This window comes from Vigna unguiculata, chromosome 3 (genome assembly GCF_004118075.2).
Source record: "Vigna unguiculata cultivar IT97K-499-35 chromosome 3, ASM411807v1, whole genome shotgun sequence".
Classification (NCBI taxonomy): Eukaryota; Viridiplantae; Streptophyta; class Magnoliopsida; order Fabales; family Fabaceae; genus Vigna; species Vigna unguiculata.
In genome coordinates this window covers 44,654,874-44,673,462 of record NC_040281.1, presented here as the reverse complement: position 1 = coordinate 44,673,462, position 18,589 = coordinate 44,654,874, and the positions used below count along the sequence as shown (strand labels likewise).

General features: G+C 34.0%; 2 protein-coding genes across 4 annotated transcripts; one reads left to right on the top strand and one right to left on the bottom strand.

Annotated features, from left to right (window-relative positions):
• The first annotated feature begins 6,191 nt into the window (after positions 1-6,191).
• Positions 6,192-10,316, top strand: LOC114179286. Its single transcript, XM_028065562.1, has one exon. It carries the CDS (start codon positions 7,108-7,110, stop codon positions 9,907-9,909), a length of 2,802 nt encoding a protein of 933 aa, XP_027921363.1. The 5' UTR covers positions 6,192-7,107; the 3' UTR covers positions 9,910-10,316.
• Positions 10,317-11,617: 1,301 nt separating this feature from the next.
• LOC114179905 (protease 2) lies at positions 11,618-17,667 on the bottom strand. 3 transcript variants are annotated; one of them, XM_028066401.1, is made up of 10 exons: positions 17,112-17,667; positions 16,249-16,471; positions 15,870-16,011; positions 15,594-15,794; positions 15,233-15,391; positions 15,029-15,157; positions 14,080-14,492; positions 13,740-13,956; positions 13,445-13,635; positions 11,618-12,059 (listed from the first exon to the last, which is right to left on the bottom strand). In XM_028066401.1, the coding sequence occupies exons 1-10, from the start codon at positions 17,605-17,607 to the stop codon at positions 11,882-11,884; spliced, it is 2,349 nt and encodes a 782-aa protein (XP_027922202.1). In that variant the 5' UTR covers positions 17,608-17,667; the 3' UTR covers positions 11,618-11,881. The 3 variants fall into 3 exon arrangements, with proteins under 3 accessions (XP_027922202.1, XP_027922205.1, XP_027922204.1); XM_028066404.1 differs by having other exon boundaries at positions 13,445-13,580; XM_028066403.1 differs by having other exon boundaries at positions 15,260-15,391.
• Positions 17,668-18,589: the final 922 nt, after the last annotated feature.

Below are 18,589 nucleotides of genomic sequence, written 5' to 3'. Positions count from 1 at the left end.
AAAGGTAATTTTTATCTAATTTTGAAACATGAGAAATGAATTTGACTTTTATAAAAAAAAGGTGTTGACATAACATTTGAAATGTATTTATTTTAAATGTAATTTATATTTTGGTTACTTTAAGAAGTCAAAGAATTTAATTATAAAATTTTTAATAATATATTTACTGTCCTACTATCATATTCATTATATTATGTTTATTATCGAATTGATATACATAAAAAATGAGAAAGTAATTCTTATGGATCCTTCAAATTTAATTAGTTATAAAAGAAATGTTGACATATTTATTGGATATATACATATTTTTGAAAAGGCAATTTTTATCTATATTTAAAACATGAGATATGAATTTGACTTTTATTAAAAAACAAAGTGGCATATTATATATATATATATATATATATATATATATATATATATATATATATATATGGAACATTATGATTGATAACCAAAAACAATTAAATTTCATCAAAATAATAATAATACAAAATCATAAAGATCACATGGATATATAATTCGAAGATATTTAATAAGTAAAATATTAACAAATGTCTTCCAGAAGATTGTATTATTTGATCCAAATAAGTACTTATACTTACAAGCAAACCTAAAAATAATGAATTACGATAAATTAAGTTTGCACATCTAATCTCTCTAATTAATTATTTAGAGATGAATCTATAAATTAATTTCTTTGGTAACCAAAACCTAGATAGCTAATGTTAGTGACCAATTTAGAGACTAATTTATAATATAAACTATTTTAGTTACGAATTTAAAGATCAATTATAATTTTTGAAACTAATTTAGTTACCAATAATTTTTAGTTTATAAATTAGTATCAAAATTGATCACTATAGTGACTAATTATTTTGGTCACTAAATATGGTCATTATTTAAGATTTTTCTTGTAGTGACTTACCATCACTCAGACGTCACCACACCTATGATCCACCACACCTATGATCACAAGATGTTAGTTAAGAAAAAAATTCCTAATTTCGGATCAACCTCCCTCACAACTGAAAACTCTCTTAAACTTTTGTGCAACCATCGTTTTGATCTCGCAGGGAGGAGTTACTACTAGGGGTGGTTGTGATGGGAGTCACGATGGTCACCATCTTCATTACGGTGGTTACGTTTTCATACAACGGAAGGTTGCATTTCGGTGAAGCTCTAACAACGGTGGAGGTGTGATGCCTTCTTCTTCCTAGGGAGGAGTTACTACTAGGGGTGGTTGTGATGGGAGTCACGATGGTCACCATCTTCATTACGGTGGTTACATTTTCATACAACGGAAGGTTGCATTTCGGTGAAGCTCTAACAACGGTGGAGGTGTGATGCCTTCTTCTTCCTAGGCGAGGTGCGCGCAACGACGATCAAGCTCTGGCGTGGTAGCTCACGTTTTCGATGTGGTTGCGCCTTTGGTTCAGTCTCTTTTGGCGAAGCTCTTCGTGGCTGATGGAGAAGAGGAGTAGGAGCTTCTTGAGTAGTGTAGCAGCAACGACTTTTATCGATGTCCTCATTGCTCCTTCTTCTTCTCTAGCAAGGTGTGTTGGGAGTCAAAAGAGAATGTGGCATTGAAATGGTTACACTACAACTATGATTTGTATTTTTCTTTCATTAAACCTAAAAAGTGTGGGCTAGGCCGACAAAACAATTTTAATTTTAATATAAATTCAGAAAAAATTGAAACTCTATTTGCCACAATAACTAATGTTTTTAAAAGCATGTTAACCAAACATTATATAAGTTTCGACCAGGGATCATTTCTAATTTTACGCAAGGGATTAAAAATATATTTTTGCAAAATGAATTATATAAAATAATCATAAAGTGGTTTTAGTATATTACAATTTATATTAAACAAGGATATAAGATAAAATTTTGTTGTCATTAAAATAAACGATAAGAATAAGGATGACAAAGAGGTGGGACAGGGACACGTCTCGCTATCTCATACCCATTCCCATAAAAAAAATCATCTTCATCCCCATACTTATACCCAACGAGTTGGGTCCAACAGGCCAGGCCGTCAACCCGTTGTAAAAGGGACAGGTTGGGTTGAAGATTTCAACCCGTCAGCCCGTTCTGGTCCGTCCCGTTCAGCCTGTCAACTTGATGGGCTAGCCCGTCCTGACCCGTTGGCCTGTTTTAAAAAAATAAAATAAATTAAAAGTAATTAAAAAGATTGATTTTTATATTATATATTTTAAATGTATAAATATATAATAATATTGTAATTTAAATCATTAACACCTACAAATTAAGTTTCAATTATTAGTTATAATTGAATAATTTATTATGTAAATTTAATAATTATTTTAACTTATCAAATTAAAAACATTAACTAATCAATTAAAAGTTTAAAAAATATTTTATTTGATTAAATATGCCTTTAATAATAATTTAATTTATATGTATATATAAACAAATTTAAGAAAAATAAATAATTTTAAAATTTTGAAAATAAATTTAAAACTTTTAAAAAAATTAAAAAAAAAAGAAAAAAAGTGGACTGACCAGCCCGACCCAGCCTGTTATACGTTCTATACGGGACGTGTTGTGATTATTGACCCATTTCTATTTGATGGACCAATCTGGCCCAACCTAGTCCGACCCAACCCAATCCATTTTTGACGGACCACATATGGATCTGGCCAAAACGAGCCGGACTGACCTGTTTGTCACTTCTAGTCATATGTAAATAAATAATAACTCAGTACTCGGTATTTTTATAAGTGTACTATAAATTCAAAACTGAGATATGATATTTTAAACAAAAAAAGTAAAAATGAAAGCAATTAATCGCATTGAATATGGCTAAACATTTACAACATGAAATTGAATTTGAAAATGTTATAGATGCAGACATTTTATATATGATAGTATTAAGTTTTGCATCTCACATTTAAGTACGTTAGACGCATACATACCAAACGCGATGTTATAGAAAAAAAAAGACGTACAAGTGCATTAAATAATCAACTAAACTTTACTATCTTTAGCGTTAAGTAGTTGCCTCATTATCACCATCCAGGTTTATTCACGTTACACGAGTCATGAGTTATTTAGTACTATCACTTCACTATATATAAACAATTAAATTTAATTAACAACAACGAGAGTGTAAAATTCACAAACTTTAAATGTCAAGAAAAAAATAGTAAATTTATATATATTTTTTTAAATTGTCCTAATTATGTTTGTAACATTCAAGAACTAACAACTTATGACATTCACAATATTCTAAAATTATTTAAGGGTCTTTCAAAAATTTATTATCTTGTTAATTTATTGAAAATAACAATTTTTGTAAATTTGCTTAAAGTACAAATATTATTTTGAAAAGATTATATCGCGGAACTTGATAATATACACACTAACAGAAAATTATTTAAAATCGCGTAGACTCGATATGCATCAACGTGAGGTTGTCGTTTTATATACTATCATATATAAAATCTGGGTATAGAACTACTAATATTTTATCATAAGGTCGAGATAACTTCTATAATATCACTTTATCTCTCTTATTGATTAGTATGAAAGTAGATGAAAGTTTTTCTTTTTCTTTTTTTTTATTCTTTGATAAATCTCAATTTGGAAATTGTGTCGATAGAGACACCCCATATGATCAAGTCAATATTTAAGGGTTAGTGTTAATGCGAAAATAACTGGACAATAAAACTAATGATATATATTTTATATAATTGTATATTTATATTATTCTTGATAAACTTTTTTTTTCCATAGATTATGTAGATAATCCTTGTCATCTTTAATTCATTTAGTTGTTTTTCAGACACGGGGATTAGATTTACATAATACATAATATTATCTAGATGATTTCGACCTTTTCTAGTATTTTTCGGACTTTCCTAATATTTCTTATCAACAATAGCTTATAACTTTAATTCATATGATATGATGACATGACCCAAATCATCTTGGTTTACAAAGTTATATTACATTAGTTTAAAACTTCTTGATTTATCAAACTGATATGATCTCTTCATCCCTTATCATCAACTAAAGAAAAAATAAATATAAGTAAAAAAATTAATAAAAAGAGAGAATGTTTAATTAAAAAAATAGTAAGAAAATAAGTTATTTTTTTATCTATTTATTTATTTACTATCATAGTTTAATATGACTATTACCATACTAAAAATAAAAGAAATGAAAATAGATCTTAATCAACTATAAAAGTTACTTAATTGGGTATAAATTAAAACTATTTTATTCAGGTATGAATATGTTGTATGGAACATTTGGCGTCCATATTTGCCAAAGAAAAATGAGTTAAAATGTGAAAAATCAAATATTTTATTATGTTATTTTACACATTAACTCTACGAAACGATTCACTCCTCTTATCTTTGTTTTTTTCTTCTTCTCTCATCTCATATTAATATTAGTCTATTTTTTATTACAATCATAATTTAAATAAGAAAACTAACAATATCAAAAGATAAAATTATTATTGATGGATATAATTAATAATATTTTGACTCATATATTTTCAATCAAATATAACTCATTTTTCTTTTCTTCTTTTACTTTATTTACTTATTTATTTTTTTTCTATATAATAAACAAACTAATAATAATATCAACATATAATGATATTCCTTTATTAGTGTATATATAAAAATTACTTTTTAAGTATATCTTTATCTATAATTAGAACCATTTTATTTAATTTATAATTTTTCAATATATCTTATATTCAAGCAATAAAACGACAATTAAAATATATTTTAAGATTGAAAATTTAAAAATTTTAATTACAATATTTGATAATAACCCAAATTATTATTTTTTAATTTTAAAGAATACGAAAGCGCATGCATTACAACAAGAACATGACTAGTAATTATAATAATGTGTTAACATGTCGTAACGTCATGAACAAGGTATGGCAGACGTGTCTTTGAAAGTTTGTAATTTTAGTTGTGATTGATCCTCCGCTTGCGAGCGTTGACCAAAATGTCAGATTTTAAACCAATATTTTTTTGACAGAGATTGTTTATGAACCTGATAGTGAAAACTAAAATACAGATCAACTTGATCATATTCTTTTTTAGTTTTTTGGGTTCCATTTCCGATTTCTCGATACTTTGTCTCTTCCAAAATTAAATATATAAATAAAGAAAGAAAGAAATCGATGTTGTTGATCTGGCTCAATAAACAACATCCTCAAGCACAAGACACTGACACAAAAAGTCTACTATTTTAAAATTGAACAAAACTCAATGAATGTTGTTCCTTCCAAACAAAATACATCATTGGAGGCTAAGTTACTTCATAGGTTCATTTGTGTTGAATGTTGGATCTGGAATGTTGAATCTAACAATAAGCTTCTTCAATGCTCCATGATCTGGATAAAATCAAAGATTCGTTTTTAAATTTTCTCTCTTTTAGCTTTAAGGGCCTTCAGGAATAGATTCTTTCTAATTTCAATACTACTAAATTGAATTTGAAACTTAAAGCAACACCTTTGGCTTTGAGCCAAAAACAAAAGCAAAAAAAAAAAACATTTAAATCCAAATGTTATAAAAGTATCTAAATTCAAAAATGATCTATGAAACATCTGATATGGAATATTACTATATTATACATCAACCTTACATGAGGCAACATTAAATAACTTCACCTAACATTTTGCAAGTAACAAGGGTTTGGGGGGAAAATTCATTACTGCTTTTCCGCTGAGATATGTAAGAAAACACGGAAACTAACTTTAAAAAAAAATTGAAATAAAGTTGGTGAATTTAAAGTATTATGAATGATGACTTTATTGATTTTTACAATGATTATATAAAAAATAGTTCTTAATCAGTTATTAGTATAGAAAATTCAAATTAAACATTTTTTTTATGTGTACATGGAGGAGATGATGATGTTATTTAGAATGGTAGTAATTATTAGAAAAAAGAAATGTGAAGTAGAATGAATAATGGAAGGAGGTGGTGGGTGTGATCCCATTGAGGGGTTGGAAGCTTTGAACTTTGTGGTTTGCCCAGTTGGACAGATAACAGCTTTTACAAGCCAGCTGATTATTTGACTTTTAGCCATGACTTCAGCCTGTGGGTCCCACCACAACATAGACAAAAAGGAACCTCATTTCTTAAATAATGTATGCAAAATCGAAAAATCATTTTAATATCACTAACAAGTTTGGTTTTTGCGAGAGTCAATGTCCCTTCTCCCTGGATTCCTAGCAACCATTGTTTTTCTAGAGTTGAAACATTGTTGAGAGAGAGAGAGAGAAAAAGGGAGAATGGGAGTTGCTCTGAATTGAATCGAAATCACTCTTTTTCTTTTCTCTACTTTATCTTTTCTTTTCTTTTTGGTTTTCAATTTAAGAAAATACTAGTACAGTAGAGAGATATCAAACGGGTTTGTTTTGGTTTTACTTTGTAAGTAAAAGAGAATTTGATGTGGGGCGCTTTGCTTTAATTATGCTGCAGTGAACTGAAGACAGAGAGAGAGAGAGAGAGAGGGAGAAGAGAGACAATCTTCCTTCACCTTTGATGACGGCTATTCAGGTGTTTTATGGACTGCGTCTTGCTACTGATTGAGCTTCAGGGATTCTATTACATGTAGTTTGATTAATCCCATTTCTCTTATTATTTTTTTTCTATTTTTGGGGTTCTTGATCCTGTGAGCTGCCTTGCAAATTTTGGGATCTGGGTTCTAGGGTTTGAGCTTTTGACTTTCTCTCTCCTTGGGTTTCTTTCCATCTGTTACTATTATATCTCTCTTTTTTTTTCTGAGAAATTTGGTATTGAAATCTATTCTGGGTTTTGGGAAAAAAAAGAGTCTGTTTATGTTTTTGTTGGTTTTCTCGTGAAATGGTGAGCTGAGTTATTTGTTTATCTTTCAAACAAAAATCTCATGTTTCACAGATTAGATTGTTGGGGAGGTGTAGTCTTTAAAGATTCCAGATTCCTTATGTTTTGTTGGGGGAAGATGTTGAAGGTGAATTTGTTGTAGATTGATGTGATGGGCTAAAGTAAAGCCTGTTGTTGTGTGGTGTTTGAAGTGTGGGAAAGAATCTGAGATTGGTTTGTGTGAGGAGAGGAGAAAGGCAGCATGCATCTGTCACTATGGAAGCCCATTTCTCACTGTGCGGCACTGATCATGGACAAGAAGAGCAGGAGGAAAGATGAATCCAATGTGGACATAAAGAGAAACCCATCAATGCTTCGGAAGCTGCAAGAAAACAAGCTAAGGGAGGCCCTTGAGGAAGCTTCTGAAGATGGCTCACTCTCCAAATCTCAAGACATAGACCAGCCGGACTCTGCTGCCAACCAAGATGATGGCCTTGGGAGATCCCGATCGCTTGCCAGGCTGCACGCCCAGCGCGAGTTCCTTCGAGCCACCGCACTTGCGGCGGAGCGCATCTTCGAGTCGGAGGAGGAAATTCCGAGCCTACAAGAAGCATTTTCCAAGTTCCTTACCATGTACCCCAAGTACCAGTCCTCCGAGAAGGTTGATCAGTTGAGGTCTGATGAGTACTCACATTTGTCTCCCAAGGTATGCCTTGATTACTGTGGTTTTGGACTCTTCTCTTTTGTTCAGACAATTCATTACTGGGAGTCTTCTACGTTTAGCTTGTCTGAGATTACTGCAAATTTGAGTAACCATGCACTTTATGGTGGTGCCGAGAGAGGAACCGTTGAGCATGATATAAAGACTAGGATCATGGACTATTTGAATATCCCCGAGAATGAGTATGGCCTTGTTTTTACTGTGAGCAGAGGATCAGCTTTTAAGCTGCTTGCTGAATCATACCCTTTTCATACAAACAAAAAGTTGTTGACCATGTTCGACCATGAGAGCCAGTCCGTTGCTTGGATGGCTCAGAGTGCTCGGGAGAAAGGTGCTAAAGTGTACAGTGCTTGGTTTAAATGGCCAACCCTCAAACTCTGTTCTACTGATTTGAGAAAACAGATTTCCAACAAGAAGAAGAGGAAGAAGGATTCGGCTACTGGTCTTTTTGTGTTCCCAGTTCAGTCTAGAGTGACGGGGGCTAAGTATTCGTACCAGTGGATGGCCTTGGCCCAACAGAACAACTGGCATGTCTTACTGGATGCCGGTTCATTGGGCCCCAAGGACATGGATTCGCTTGGCTTGTCCCTCTTTCGGCCAGATTTTATAATCACTTCATTTTACAGGGTTTTTGGATATGATCCCACAGGCTTTGGCTGTCTTCTGATCAAGAAATCGGTGATGCAAAGCCTTCAAAATCAGTCTGGTTGTACTGGGTCTGGAATGGTGAAGATTACCCCGGAGTTTCCAATGTATTTGAGTGATTCTGTGGATGGTTTGGATAAATTTGTTGGAATTGAAGACGATGAAATCAGTGGGTTGGGGGAGAAGACTACTGAAACTCGTCAGGGAACACAGTTGCCTGCCTTTTCTGGTGCATTCACATCTGCTCAGGTCAGAGATGTGTTCGAGACTGAAATGGATCAAGACAGCTCTGAAAGAGATGGAACCAGCACCATATTTGAGGAGACGGAGAGCATATCTGTTGGAGAGGTGATAAAGAGTCCTGTTTTCAGTGAGGACGAGTCATCGGACAATTCATTTTGGATTGATTTGGGTCAGAGTCCATTGGGGTCTGATGGTGCAGGTCAGTCGAATAAGCACAAGATAGCTTCCCCACTACCACCTTTCTGGTTCAATGGGAGGAGGAACCAGAAGCAACCTTCACCAAAACCAACATCCAGGATGTATGGCAGCCCGATGTACGATGACAGAGAGGTAAACCTAGGTGCTCATGAGGACCACCGTGTGCTGTCATTTGATGCGGCTGTCCTGATGTCACAGGAACTTGACCGGGTCAAAGAGGTGCCTGAAGAAGAGCAGGTGGAGGAAGTTGATCATTATTCAAGAAATGGTAATGGGTCTGATCATCTGCATGTCGACGAGATCCTGGAAGAACCAGGAACCAGTGGAGCGGTCAATAATGGATCTTGGCTCAATAATTCAACTTCTCTTGCTCGGCATCAAAGCTTGGAGAATGGGTCTACCTCTGAAATATGTGCTGATGTCAAAGAGAGTGCCATAAGAAGGGAAACAGAAGGTGAATTCAGACTGTTGGGTAGGAGAGAAGGGAATCGTTATGGCGGTGGTAGGTTTTTTGGTTTGGAAGAGAATGAAGCGACCAGCAGGGGAAGAAGAGTGTCATTTAGCATGGAAGATAATCGTAAAGAGTACCTTAGCCAGACCTTAGAACCGGGAGACGTATCTGCAACCAGCTTTGATGATGAAGAGGCGACCAGTGATGGAGACTATGGTGATGGACAAGACTGGGGCCGGAGGGAACCAGAGATAGCATGTCGTCATATTGACCACGTCAACATGCTTGGTCTCAATAAAACTACACTTAGACTTCGGTTTTTGATAAATTGGCTTGTTACCTCGTTACTGCAACTGAAGTTGCCTGCTTCTGATGGCGGTGAAAAAGCAAATCTTGTCCACATATATGGTCCGAAAATAAAATATGAAAGAGGTGCAGCCGTGGCTTTCAATGTGAGGGACAGAAGTAGGGGGCTGATCAATCCAGAGATTGTTCAAAAGCTTGCTGAAAAAGAAGGAATCTCTCTTGGTCTTGGTTTTCTGAGTCATATACAGATTCTTGATAGCTCAAGACATAATCGTGGAGCTCCTAATCTAGAAGACACAACTCTTTGTAGACCAATGGAGAATGGTCGGCGTGATGGAAAAGGTAGCTTTGTTAGGCTTGAAGTTGTGACGGCTTCACTGGGCTTTCTGACGAATTTTGAGGATGTATATAAGTTGTGGGCTTTTGTGGCTAAGTTTCTCAACCCAACATTTATCAGAGAAGGCGGTCTTCCTACTGTTCAAGAAGGTTCTGAGACATGAGATGGCAAAGTTGATCGCAACTTTAATCAATTTTGGAGACTGAACATGAAAGATTATTTGTGTGAAATTGCCAAAAGGGGCAGCAGGCAAAGCTGTGGGAGGAATGGATTGATTGATGATGATTTGTAAGATCCTACATAGACGCAAATCTATTTTCTGCATCAAAGCAAGATAGGGCAAGCGGGGTGGATTTGTTAATTCATGTTTCTTGTTGCTTACATTTTTATTATTTTTCTCTTTAGTTTTTTGAGCTGAATGTAGAGTTGGCTTTAGAGATTATTACATATTGGGAAACCATGATGTACTTCGAAGCAATATTTTGAGTAGAACTTCTACTGATATATACTTAGCTTCCATTGCATACGAAAGGATTTCCAACTTCTGTAAAAATGTAGCGTTCATTGTCATGCTATACTTTATCATACTATCTTTTGTCCTCTCTTCTCTTACATATTTTTGTCCTAAAAGTTGGTGTAACTTTGGGCATTTAACTCCTGTGGAAATGGAATCAGTCAAAGTGGAACGAATGTGGCGATGAATGCCCTGGAACATATTTTTTTCACTTTTCTTTTTACTCTGTTATTTTGCATACAACTCAATCCTAAACTCTGTATTTTTAATTGTTTTCTACTACTTGAAGGTGGCGATGAAGACTGTTGATAAGGATTATTGTTAAGGAAAGGTGAAAGAACAAGAATCGACAAATTGATCAATACTTGCTATTTCTGAAAGTGGGTTTTAGTTTCTCTCACTAAATATATATGAATCCTTTTTAGCTTAACTTGCTGTACCTTTGTTGTGATCCTGCAAACGTTATGTAGTGTTTGCGTGTACAATCCCCACTGATTGCAAATTGTGGAGATTGTCAAATTATGCTGTATTGGAAATAAAATTCAATCTGTGTGATGGTATGGTTAGGAAATGCAAGTTTCTTATGCTGGGTGGATTCTATGCTCTCTATCCTTGAAAGTTTGAGTACCTCTTGACTGATGTGGTTTAATAAGATACGTAGATGATTACGTTGTTTTTAAGTATATAATTATTATCAATAAATTAATAAATGATTAATTGACTCTGCACCTTTTTACTCTATTGATGTGATCCTCTCTTTGAACCTTCATTAAGTTATTTATATCTTTGGGTTGGCTTTTTTTTTCTACATATCTTTTTATTGGGGGTGTGACTCATAGTTGAGCCTCACCCACTAAGTTTTGTTTCAGAAGAATAGAGGTTTTATGATGATTTTCCATCCAGCGATCGACAAATCAGTCCTCAATTAGTTTTTTTCTTTTCTTTTTCAATCATTGATTGACTGAATGCCAACCTGTGATATGTGATGATATGAAAAAAAAAAATCATATGATGCGTGTTAAAAGTTAAAGGAAACATAGTTTCTAAAAGAATGAGAAAAGAGAAAAAGAAGTGAACATACGGTTTTTTTAAAAATTAAATAGCAACTTCTAAAGGTTTAAGGGTATTTTTAATGAATTATTACCATTTTTTTGGGATGATTTATGGAATATTTCGACTACGAATATTCAAGTTGGGCTGTCATTATTTTATTAGATCTTATAAAACTTAATTGATTGATTTGGGGTTCGTTGATGCGATCTTACTATTGTCGAACGTGGGAAAAGATCATGGTGCAATACGATTACATATGAAAATTCCGTGTTAGCTTAAGACATGCGTGCACGCGTGGACACCATTACCATTAACACCAAAATTGCACTATGCTCTTAAACGATGACGCAAAGTAACATTTACAAGTAAATTTTAATGCACTTCAAATTACATGATAAGCCAGTAATGTTCCAGTGTCAATTAGAAGGCTATAAGCCAAAATACTGGATGGCAAGTATTTCGAAGCAGAACTCCTGACCAGATATTGGTTGAAACTGTAATTTGAATTCCATATAAGGTTGCAAATGGGGAGTGTATTTCAGAGATTGGGCAAATGATAGGTGGATATCTAAGATTCCATCATCTTGATGAGAAATGTAGCCTCCAATGCCGATTCCTTGGACTGCAAATAACGGTTTTCTTCTACTAAATCTGTGGTCAAATTCAACAATATTGGCCGCTTAGGGTCGTATACTGTGAGGTCACGAACTCGTGCAACCCATTTTGCTGCTTCCCATACCCCAAACCTGAGTCATGAAATAAAAGCCAAGGTTCATTAACACGGCATAGCCTGTTAGAATATAGGTTCATAAGCAGCATCAAAGAATATTCGCATCAAAGACCTATATTGTGGATTTTCTCGCTTAAACGAACATAATCCGGTAAGAAAATGTGAAAAATTACATTAACTTAAGCGAGACCTTTTACATAAGGGGTGAGTTTATGAAATCCAACACTAACATCTCTATATCATATTTGTTACATCTTTACAGTGGTTCAAAAACCACTTCAGTTTAGAGTTTAGTTTTTTTAGTTACTATCTTTTATTTTTGAAGAAAAATAGTAGAACTAAGTTTGCACCCTTATATTCATAAACAATTGTCCTACAACATAACACCACACTGGTCCCTTGGGATTCGGTACTTGGATTTACAAGTTCATTTTACTATTCGTAGACTTCGTATACTTGCCTAACTTCTTAACCGTGACAGTCCCTGCAAGCTAATTAACAGCTTAGAGTACATTTAGATGGTCGATAACACGGGTGAAGAAATTGTGATTTTCACTTATTCCCCATATACTTAATCCTATGTCTTGGTATTACTATCCTTTCAATTCCACGTGCCAAAAATGCCACAGGTTTATGATGTTTGTCTATGTTAGCAGCATGTAAGCGTCCGCAATGTATGAAAATCAAATGTTGATGGAGGTGTCTAATCAGATCATGCCCAAATTCAATGATGGAAAATATTTTTTCGAAGACTTGAAATGCAAAAAGAAAAAAGCTTCTCTACACATTTCGGGGGTGAAAGCATCATCGACAACTTATGCAAACATTACGCCTAGACATTCTCATTTTGTATGACGCCATAGAAAAAACCCAACACTTACAGAAAACAAGTCCACATACTAGCAATCAGAAAGCACAATGTTGTCTATGCATTTAGCATTTTAAATATGAATAAACCACTGCAAATCCACTAGGCCATTGCCAATAAATCAGGTATTCAGAAAAAGAAAGGAAGCTCACACATACCAAAATGAATATCAATCTCTAAAGTATAAACTAATGTAGTTTTTATACAAGGCAGAAGGGAAAATAAGATGAGGTTTGGATACTAGCACAGAGCAAATACTCAAGTACTATATATCATACAATGTAGTTATAATTTAAAATACAACTTACTATAAGTAACATAAAAACAGTTTATAAGAATATAAATGTAAATCCTAACAAAGTTTATATCATGGATACACATTCAACACCATTTCAGCAGCTACTTTGAACTGTATATATTTGGTTCACTTTTAACATAAGCGCCTTCATTCTTTACTAAAATACTACTCGATCAACACCATGGATAACTTGGATCCGATGTTAGGAAGTTATGCAAAGATATAAATAACGTACCTTGTATTAAAAGACGATGTTACTAATACAGCTGGATAAAGGACATCCTTTCGTATATTATCATATGGAGAATATTCTCGAATTGCAAGAAAATCATCGAGATCCCCAGGGTAGCCAAACTCTTCATAATCAGCAGCTGTAAGAGGCAAGATGGGATACAGAAGAGTGTTGGTAGCATCTAAAAAAGGAACCTACAGAACAAACCATACAAAAAGGTAATTTTATTTGAGAAAAAATATTTAAGGTGGAGCCTAAGTAAACCAAAACCTGAAAGCAAATAAACATTCTTACACACCTTCAAGACTGCAGCACGAAATAAATCTGGAGAACGATTAATGGCAGAAGCAACCAAAAGTCCTCCAGCACTATATCCCCAACCAGCCAATTTGTTTTCATGGACAATATCATTTTCGATGAGAAATTTGGCACAAGAGATGTAATCATTGATTGAGTTATGCTTCTTTGTGCGTCTCCCATCATTATGCCATTTCTTACCATAACCACCTCCACCTCTGAAACATGGCAACAAAACAATCATATAAGGGACAAGACATTGGAGAAAATAAAATTTACGACAAAGGATATCCCTATGAATATGCATTGAGTACATGGTCACTAAATAATGTGAATCCTACCTAACATCCGCATATGCAACAACCCAACCTCGATCAAGGAGGCTTTTTAGTTCACTGCGCCACCGTTTATCAAGTAATTCACCATAAGCTCCATGTCCATGCAATATCCCCGATTTTTTAGCTTGTGTCTTATTGTTACGCGAAAAAACAATAGTTAAAGGAATAAAAGTTCCATCAAATGAAGGGACCTCATATTGCTCACAGGCATAAAACTCAGACAGATCATTCCACAAGTGGTAATCTTCAAAACTAGCATTCACAGGATTGGAGTGTTTGGAATTTGAGGACTCCATGCTAATACTTGCAGAATTTTTACCGTACAGTATTCTTGTCCTGTCATGTAGCATGTTTTGTTGTTGAATGATGTTCCACCGACCCGTAGCAAGGTCATAATCAACCACAGCATCTGGCATCTGCGAGAAACTTGCGATGAACAACATATCGAGATTTGATGATCAGGTTTTTCTTCTAGGTTGATATACAAATGTACTTTGTAATATGTGTTGAACTCTTATCCTAGTAGTATATATATATATATATATATATATATACACACACACACACAGGGATGCTATCCTATAAGATTGAACAAATGACCTCCTAAGACCAAATACATAGATAAAGTAAAGATACAGATATATAAAAAGCAGTACTGGGTATATTACAAATTGGTACATAAGCCAGAAAGACCTAACAAGGAGGTGTAAGAGGAAGAAAAACCTTGAAATGACAAAAATCAACCAGGCTTACTGGTAAATATACATCATGAAGTATTTTTTGGAAACTCAACTTTTAAAACTTCTCAAAATTTCTTCGGATGCATATTTAACGGGGCCAGTGAATGGTGATTCAAAATAGATATGATACGAAGGTAGACATATGTTAACAGAATTGTGAAGAGAAACCATCTTCAGAAATTAACATAAAAATTAAAAAATCATTCACATACCACAGGTGATGATATTATGAAGCGTGTGACAGAAGAGAAAAAGTCATAGTTTGGTCCAGGCGAAATTTGGCAAACATGTTTTGGTAATGACAAGTACTGTAGGTCCAGCTTCCTCAGTTTGAGTGGCCCCTATCACAAAAATAAGATGGTCAACGTAATTCAACGAGAATATAAACAAAAATTACATCAAGAGTTTATCTGTACCAGATATAGTAAATTCTCTTCCATTACCTTCCCAAAGGGCAATGGTAGTCCAACTGAACAAAGTTGGACTTTTTTACTTTCCCTTACAATGAGGGCTAAGTACTTATCACTAAAATCAACATCCTCAATAATTAAATCTGGGTCATCCACTAATACCTCCTGCAGTTCATGAGACCAAATATAACATGTAAGGCAAAGCAGATTTTCACATGCAACTTAACTGAGAAAACATGAAAATGGGCGGTATTAAGAAAATATCTCACTGTATCAAATAAACCTGTTTTCCTTATGATATAAAAGAGGAACAAAATCGAAAAAAGCTAACCACAGAGAAAAAGAAAATGTGATGCTCCAAAAGTACCTCCCATTTTCTTGTACTTGAACGATTATCCACTGAACTACGAAGAAGATAATGATAATCAACTGATTGCCCACCTTTGGGAGCATCTGTAAATAAATAAAGGTAACCTTGGTGATGTTCAATTATGCAATGTGCTATAACATCACATTCCCAAACTACTTTCAAGCCAGACAACGGGTCAGCTGCATTTATTAGAAAGACCTAGAAAATGGTTAGAATTATTATCCAATACAAAAGGATTTTAAGTTTTCAGAGTTCCTAGCAAAGATCTTTTACCTTTGATGATGTGGGAGAGAATGTATTCACAGTCACGTATTGGAAGTCTTTTGTGTGCCTAATATTAATATGAACACTTTCATCTGACTCTTCCAAAAGCAAAACATCTTCATCAGTGGATCCAATCAGACTGTAGTAGATACTGCAACAACAAGCGGAGAGATGAAATGAAGGAAGATCACACAGACTAGTGTTTGCAATCATAAGCTAAAGGGATTCCTTTAAAGACGTAACTTAGATGCAATTGCTAATAAATGTTTACACATTAAAGATTAACACAGGTTACCAAGATAAAACTTCAATTGTGATATAAATTTTATCCTTCTTTTAATTCTGTAACAGCACCAAACCATCAAATGATTGATAACAATTCACCCACCGGTAAGGCCTCATTTTCTGATCTGTCACAACATAAAGCAATGCATGTCCGTCTTTAGCCCACGCCAAGTTCGAAACTCTTTCTGTCTGAGGCTTACTGCACAACGAACCTGAATTCAAATTTCTCACGGATAACTTGAAGTAGTCGTTTTCTTTATCATACATAGTGTATGCAAGAAACTGATGATTAGGTGAAACTTCAGAGAGTTCCTCATAAGCATAACCTACAAAAGTCAGGTCAAACAAAATGTCAGCACTCCATAACACTAAAAACTAATATCAAAGGCAAGATGTGATTCATTTGACATTCCAAAGGTAAAGTTTGCCAGACAACAATGAGTAAACACTAATTGTTCTCGTGTTCCTTAATGAGTAAACACATCTGGGTAGTTCCATAATGTTCTCGTGTTCGATACAACCAACAACAGTGAGTAAATACTAATTATAATCCTTAAACTTGTGATACACAATCACATTAGTCACTAAAATTAGAAAAATGTAAAATAAATCCTTAAAATTGAAATTTGTTAGTCACATTACTAAGATAGTAAGTTATAAAATTTGGTGACTACAACTAAAAGAAGATATACATTTCAGTTATTGAAAAACGAGAATTTCAATTTCAAGGATTAATTTGAAATTTTCCAATCCCAGGCTGCTATGAAACCTCACTAATTGAAGGGCTAAAAGGGAAGTTTAGTCTAACAACAATTGTTAGGCCATATAGAGATGCATTCTGACACCATCTTAAAATTTGGGTTTTAATTTAAAAAAGGTGAGAATTGTTCTCCCTTATACACACCATTTGAGCGATATGAGTGGTTCAGTAAACTTAAGATATGGAACAGTGACTGCATAATTTACCTCCAAACCTCTCGGCTTCTAGATTATAATCAACGAGCTTCTGTTCAATGGCTTTACCCGTAGTGAAATCGAAGCCTGCGGGGGGATAGTTATGCGAAATGAAATCATCGTTCAAGCTAGCCAACCTTCGGCAGAGGATGGGATAGGGTTTGGCCTCTTCGACGCGGCGGTAGTAGAGCCAGGGGCCCCAGCGAAGGGGAGGGGTGGAGAGGTCAAAGGGCATGCGAGAGGCCATTTCGAAGTGGAGCTTGTTGAGGAGTTTCTCTGAGTCAGACATGACGGCCTCACTGTACTTCTCCTCTTGCTCCATGTACACGTCCATGTGACGCATCGCCACCTTGTCGCTCACCTTAGACATCCAGCTGTAAGGGTCTTCCCACGTTATGCCATTGAAACTGAACTTCTGCGGCTTCTTCGGGGCCTTCGGTGGACTCGGCGGTGGCGCCGCCTTGTAGTGGCGCCGAGCCACGCATGCGAAACGGAGCAGAGGGCGCATAGCTGGACTTGGGTGAAGGGTTTTACCGCATCACAAAACATAAACCCCTGCTTTGTGTTTCTTAGCAGTACCATTTTTCCCTTTCCTTTCTCCCAAATAATAATATAAAGTTTAAATTAAACGAATATAATTTAATATTCTTACTAAAATTCACCTTTTTATTTTTTATTATTAAACAAATTTAAACTCAAAACATAATTTTAATAATTAACCATTTTATTATCATATATAAAAGTATCAAGTGTACCATATTATACAAATTGAGTGATGATTAAAAATCAAATAACTTGTCATACACAGGTTTAGAAACTAAATTTCAAATTCAAAATAAAATCAAAGTTTAAAGTTTTGTATAGAATTAAAAGTTAATTTAAAAATATTTCTAGAAATATTTAATAAAAACGTTAATTTTAATAATATCACAATAAAATTTGCACACAAAATAATTCGAGTTTCAATTTAAGGAATAAGAACATTGCTTCATTTTTTACAAAAAAAAATGGAATAAGTTAAAACTAAAAACAAATATAGGGACCAAATTAAATTGTTTTGACACGTGACACAATTGTAATTGTAAAGTGATATGTGTAAAAAATTCAAAAAAAAAACTCAAAATTCACACGTGGCGTTAACTTTAACCCTATTTAAGACAGAAATTGAATTATTCTTAAAGAATAAGAACCAAATTGAGACAAAAAAAATACTTGAAGATCAAATTGACATTACTTGACAAATACAAGGATTAAAAGAATAATTTAACCTAAATTAAAAGACTAGTATCAATACAATTTCATAATAACATTCACAAAAACAGAGAAATTAAATAAAATAACTAATAACTATTTTTTAAAACTTATATGGATGTTAACAAACTCTCCCAAACCTAAACCATCGTTTATCCAAACATCTAATTTAATAAAATTATCACAAATGTATTCAATCTTAAAATGAAAAACTCAAATTAGCATCACAAAAAAACTTT

Bases quoted from the DNA above. Each gene is read 5' to 3' on its own strand.
- LOC114179286 (XM_028065562.1), top strand. From the start codon at position 7,108: ATGCATCTGTCACTATGGAAGCCCATTTCTCACTGTGCGGCACTGATC.
- LOC114179905 (XM_028066401.1), bottom strand. From the start codon at position 17,607: ATGCGCCCTCTGCTCCGTTTCGCATGCGTGGCTCGGCGCCACTACAAG. The intron at 16,012-16,248 runs GTGGGTGAATTG...TTGTTGTTGCAG, and splicing joins CAGAAAATGAGGCCTTACCG to TATCTACTACAGTCTGATTG. The intron at 13,636-13,739 runs GTGTGTAAGAAT...TTTGTTCTGTAG, and splicing joins TTCGTGCTGCAGTCTTGAAG to GTTCCTTTTTTAGATGCTAC.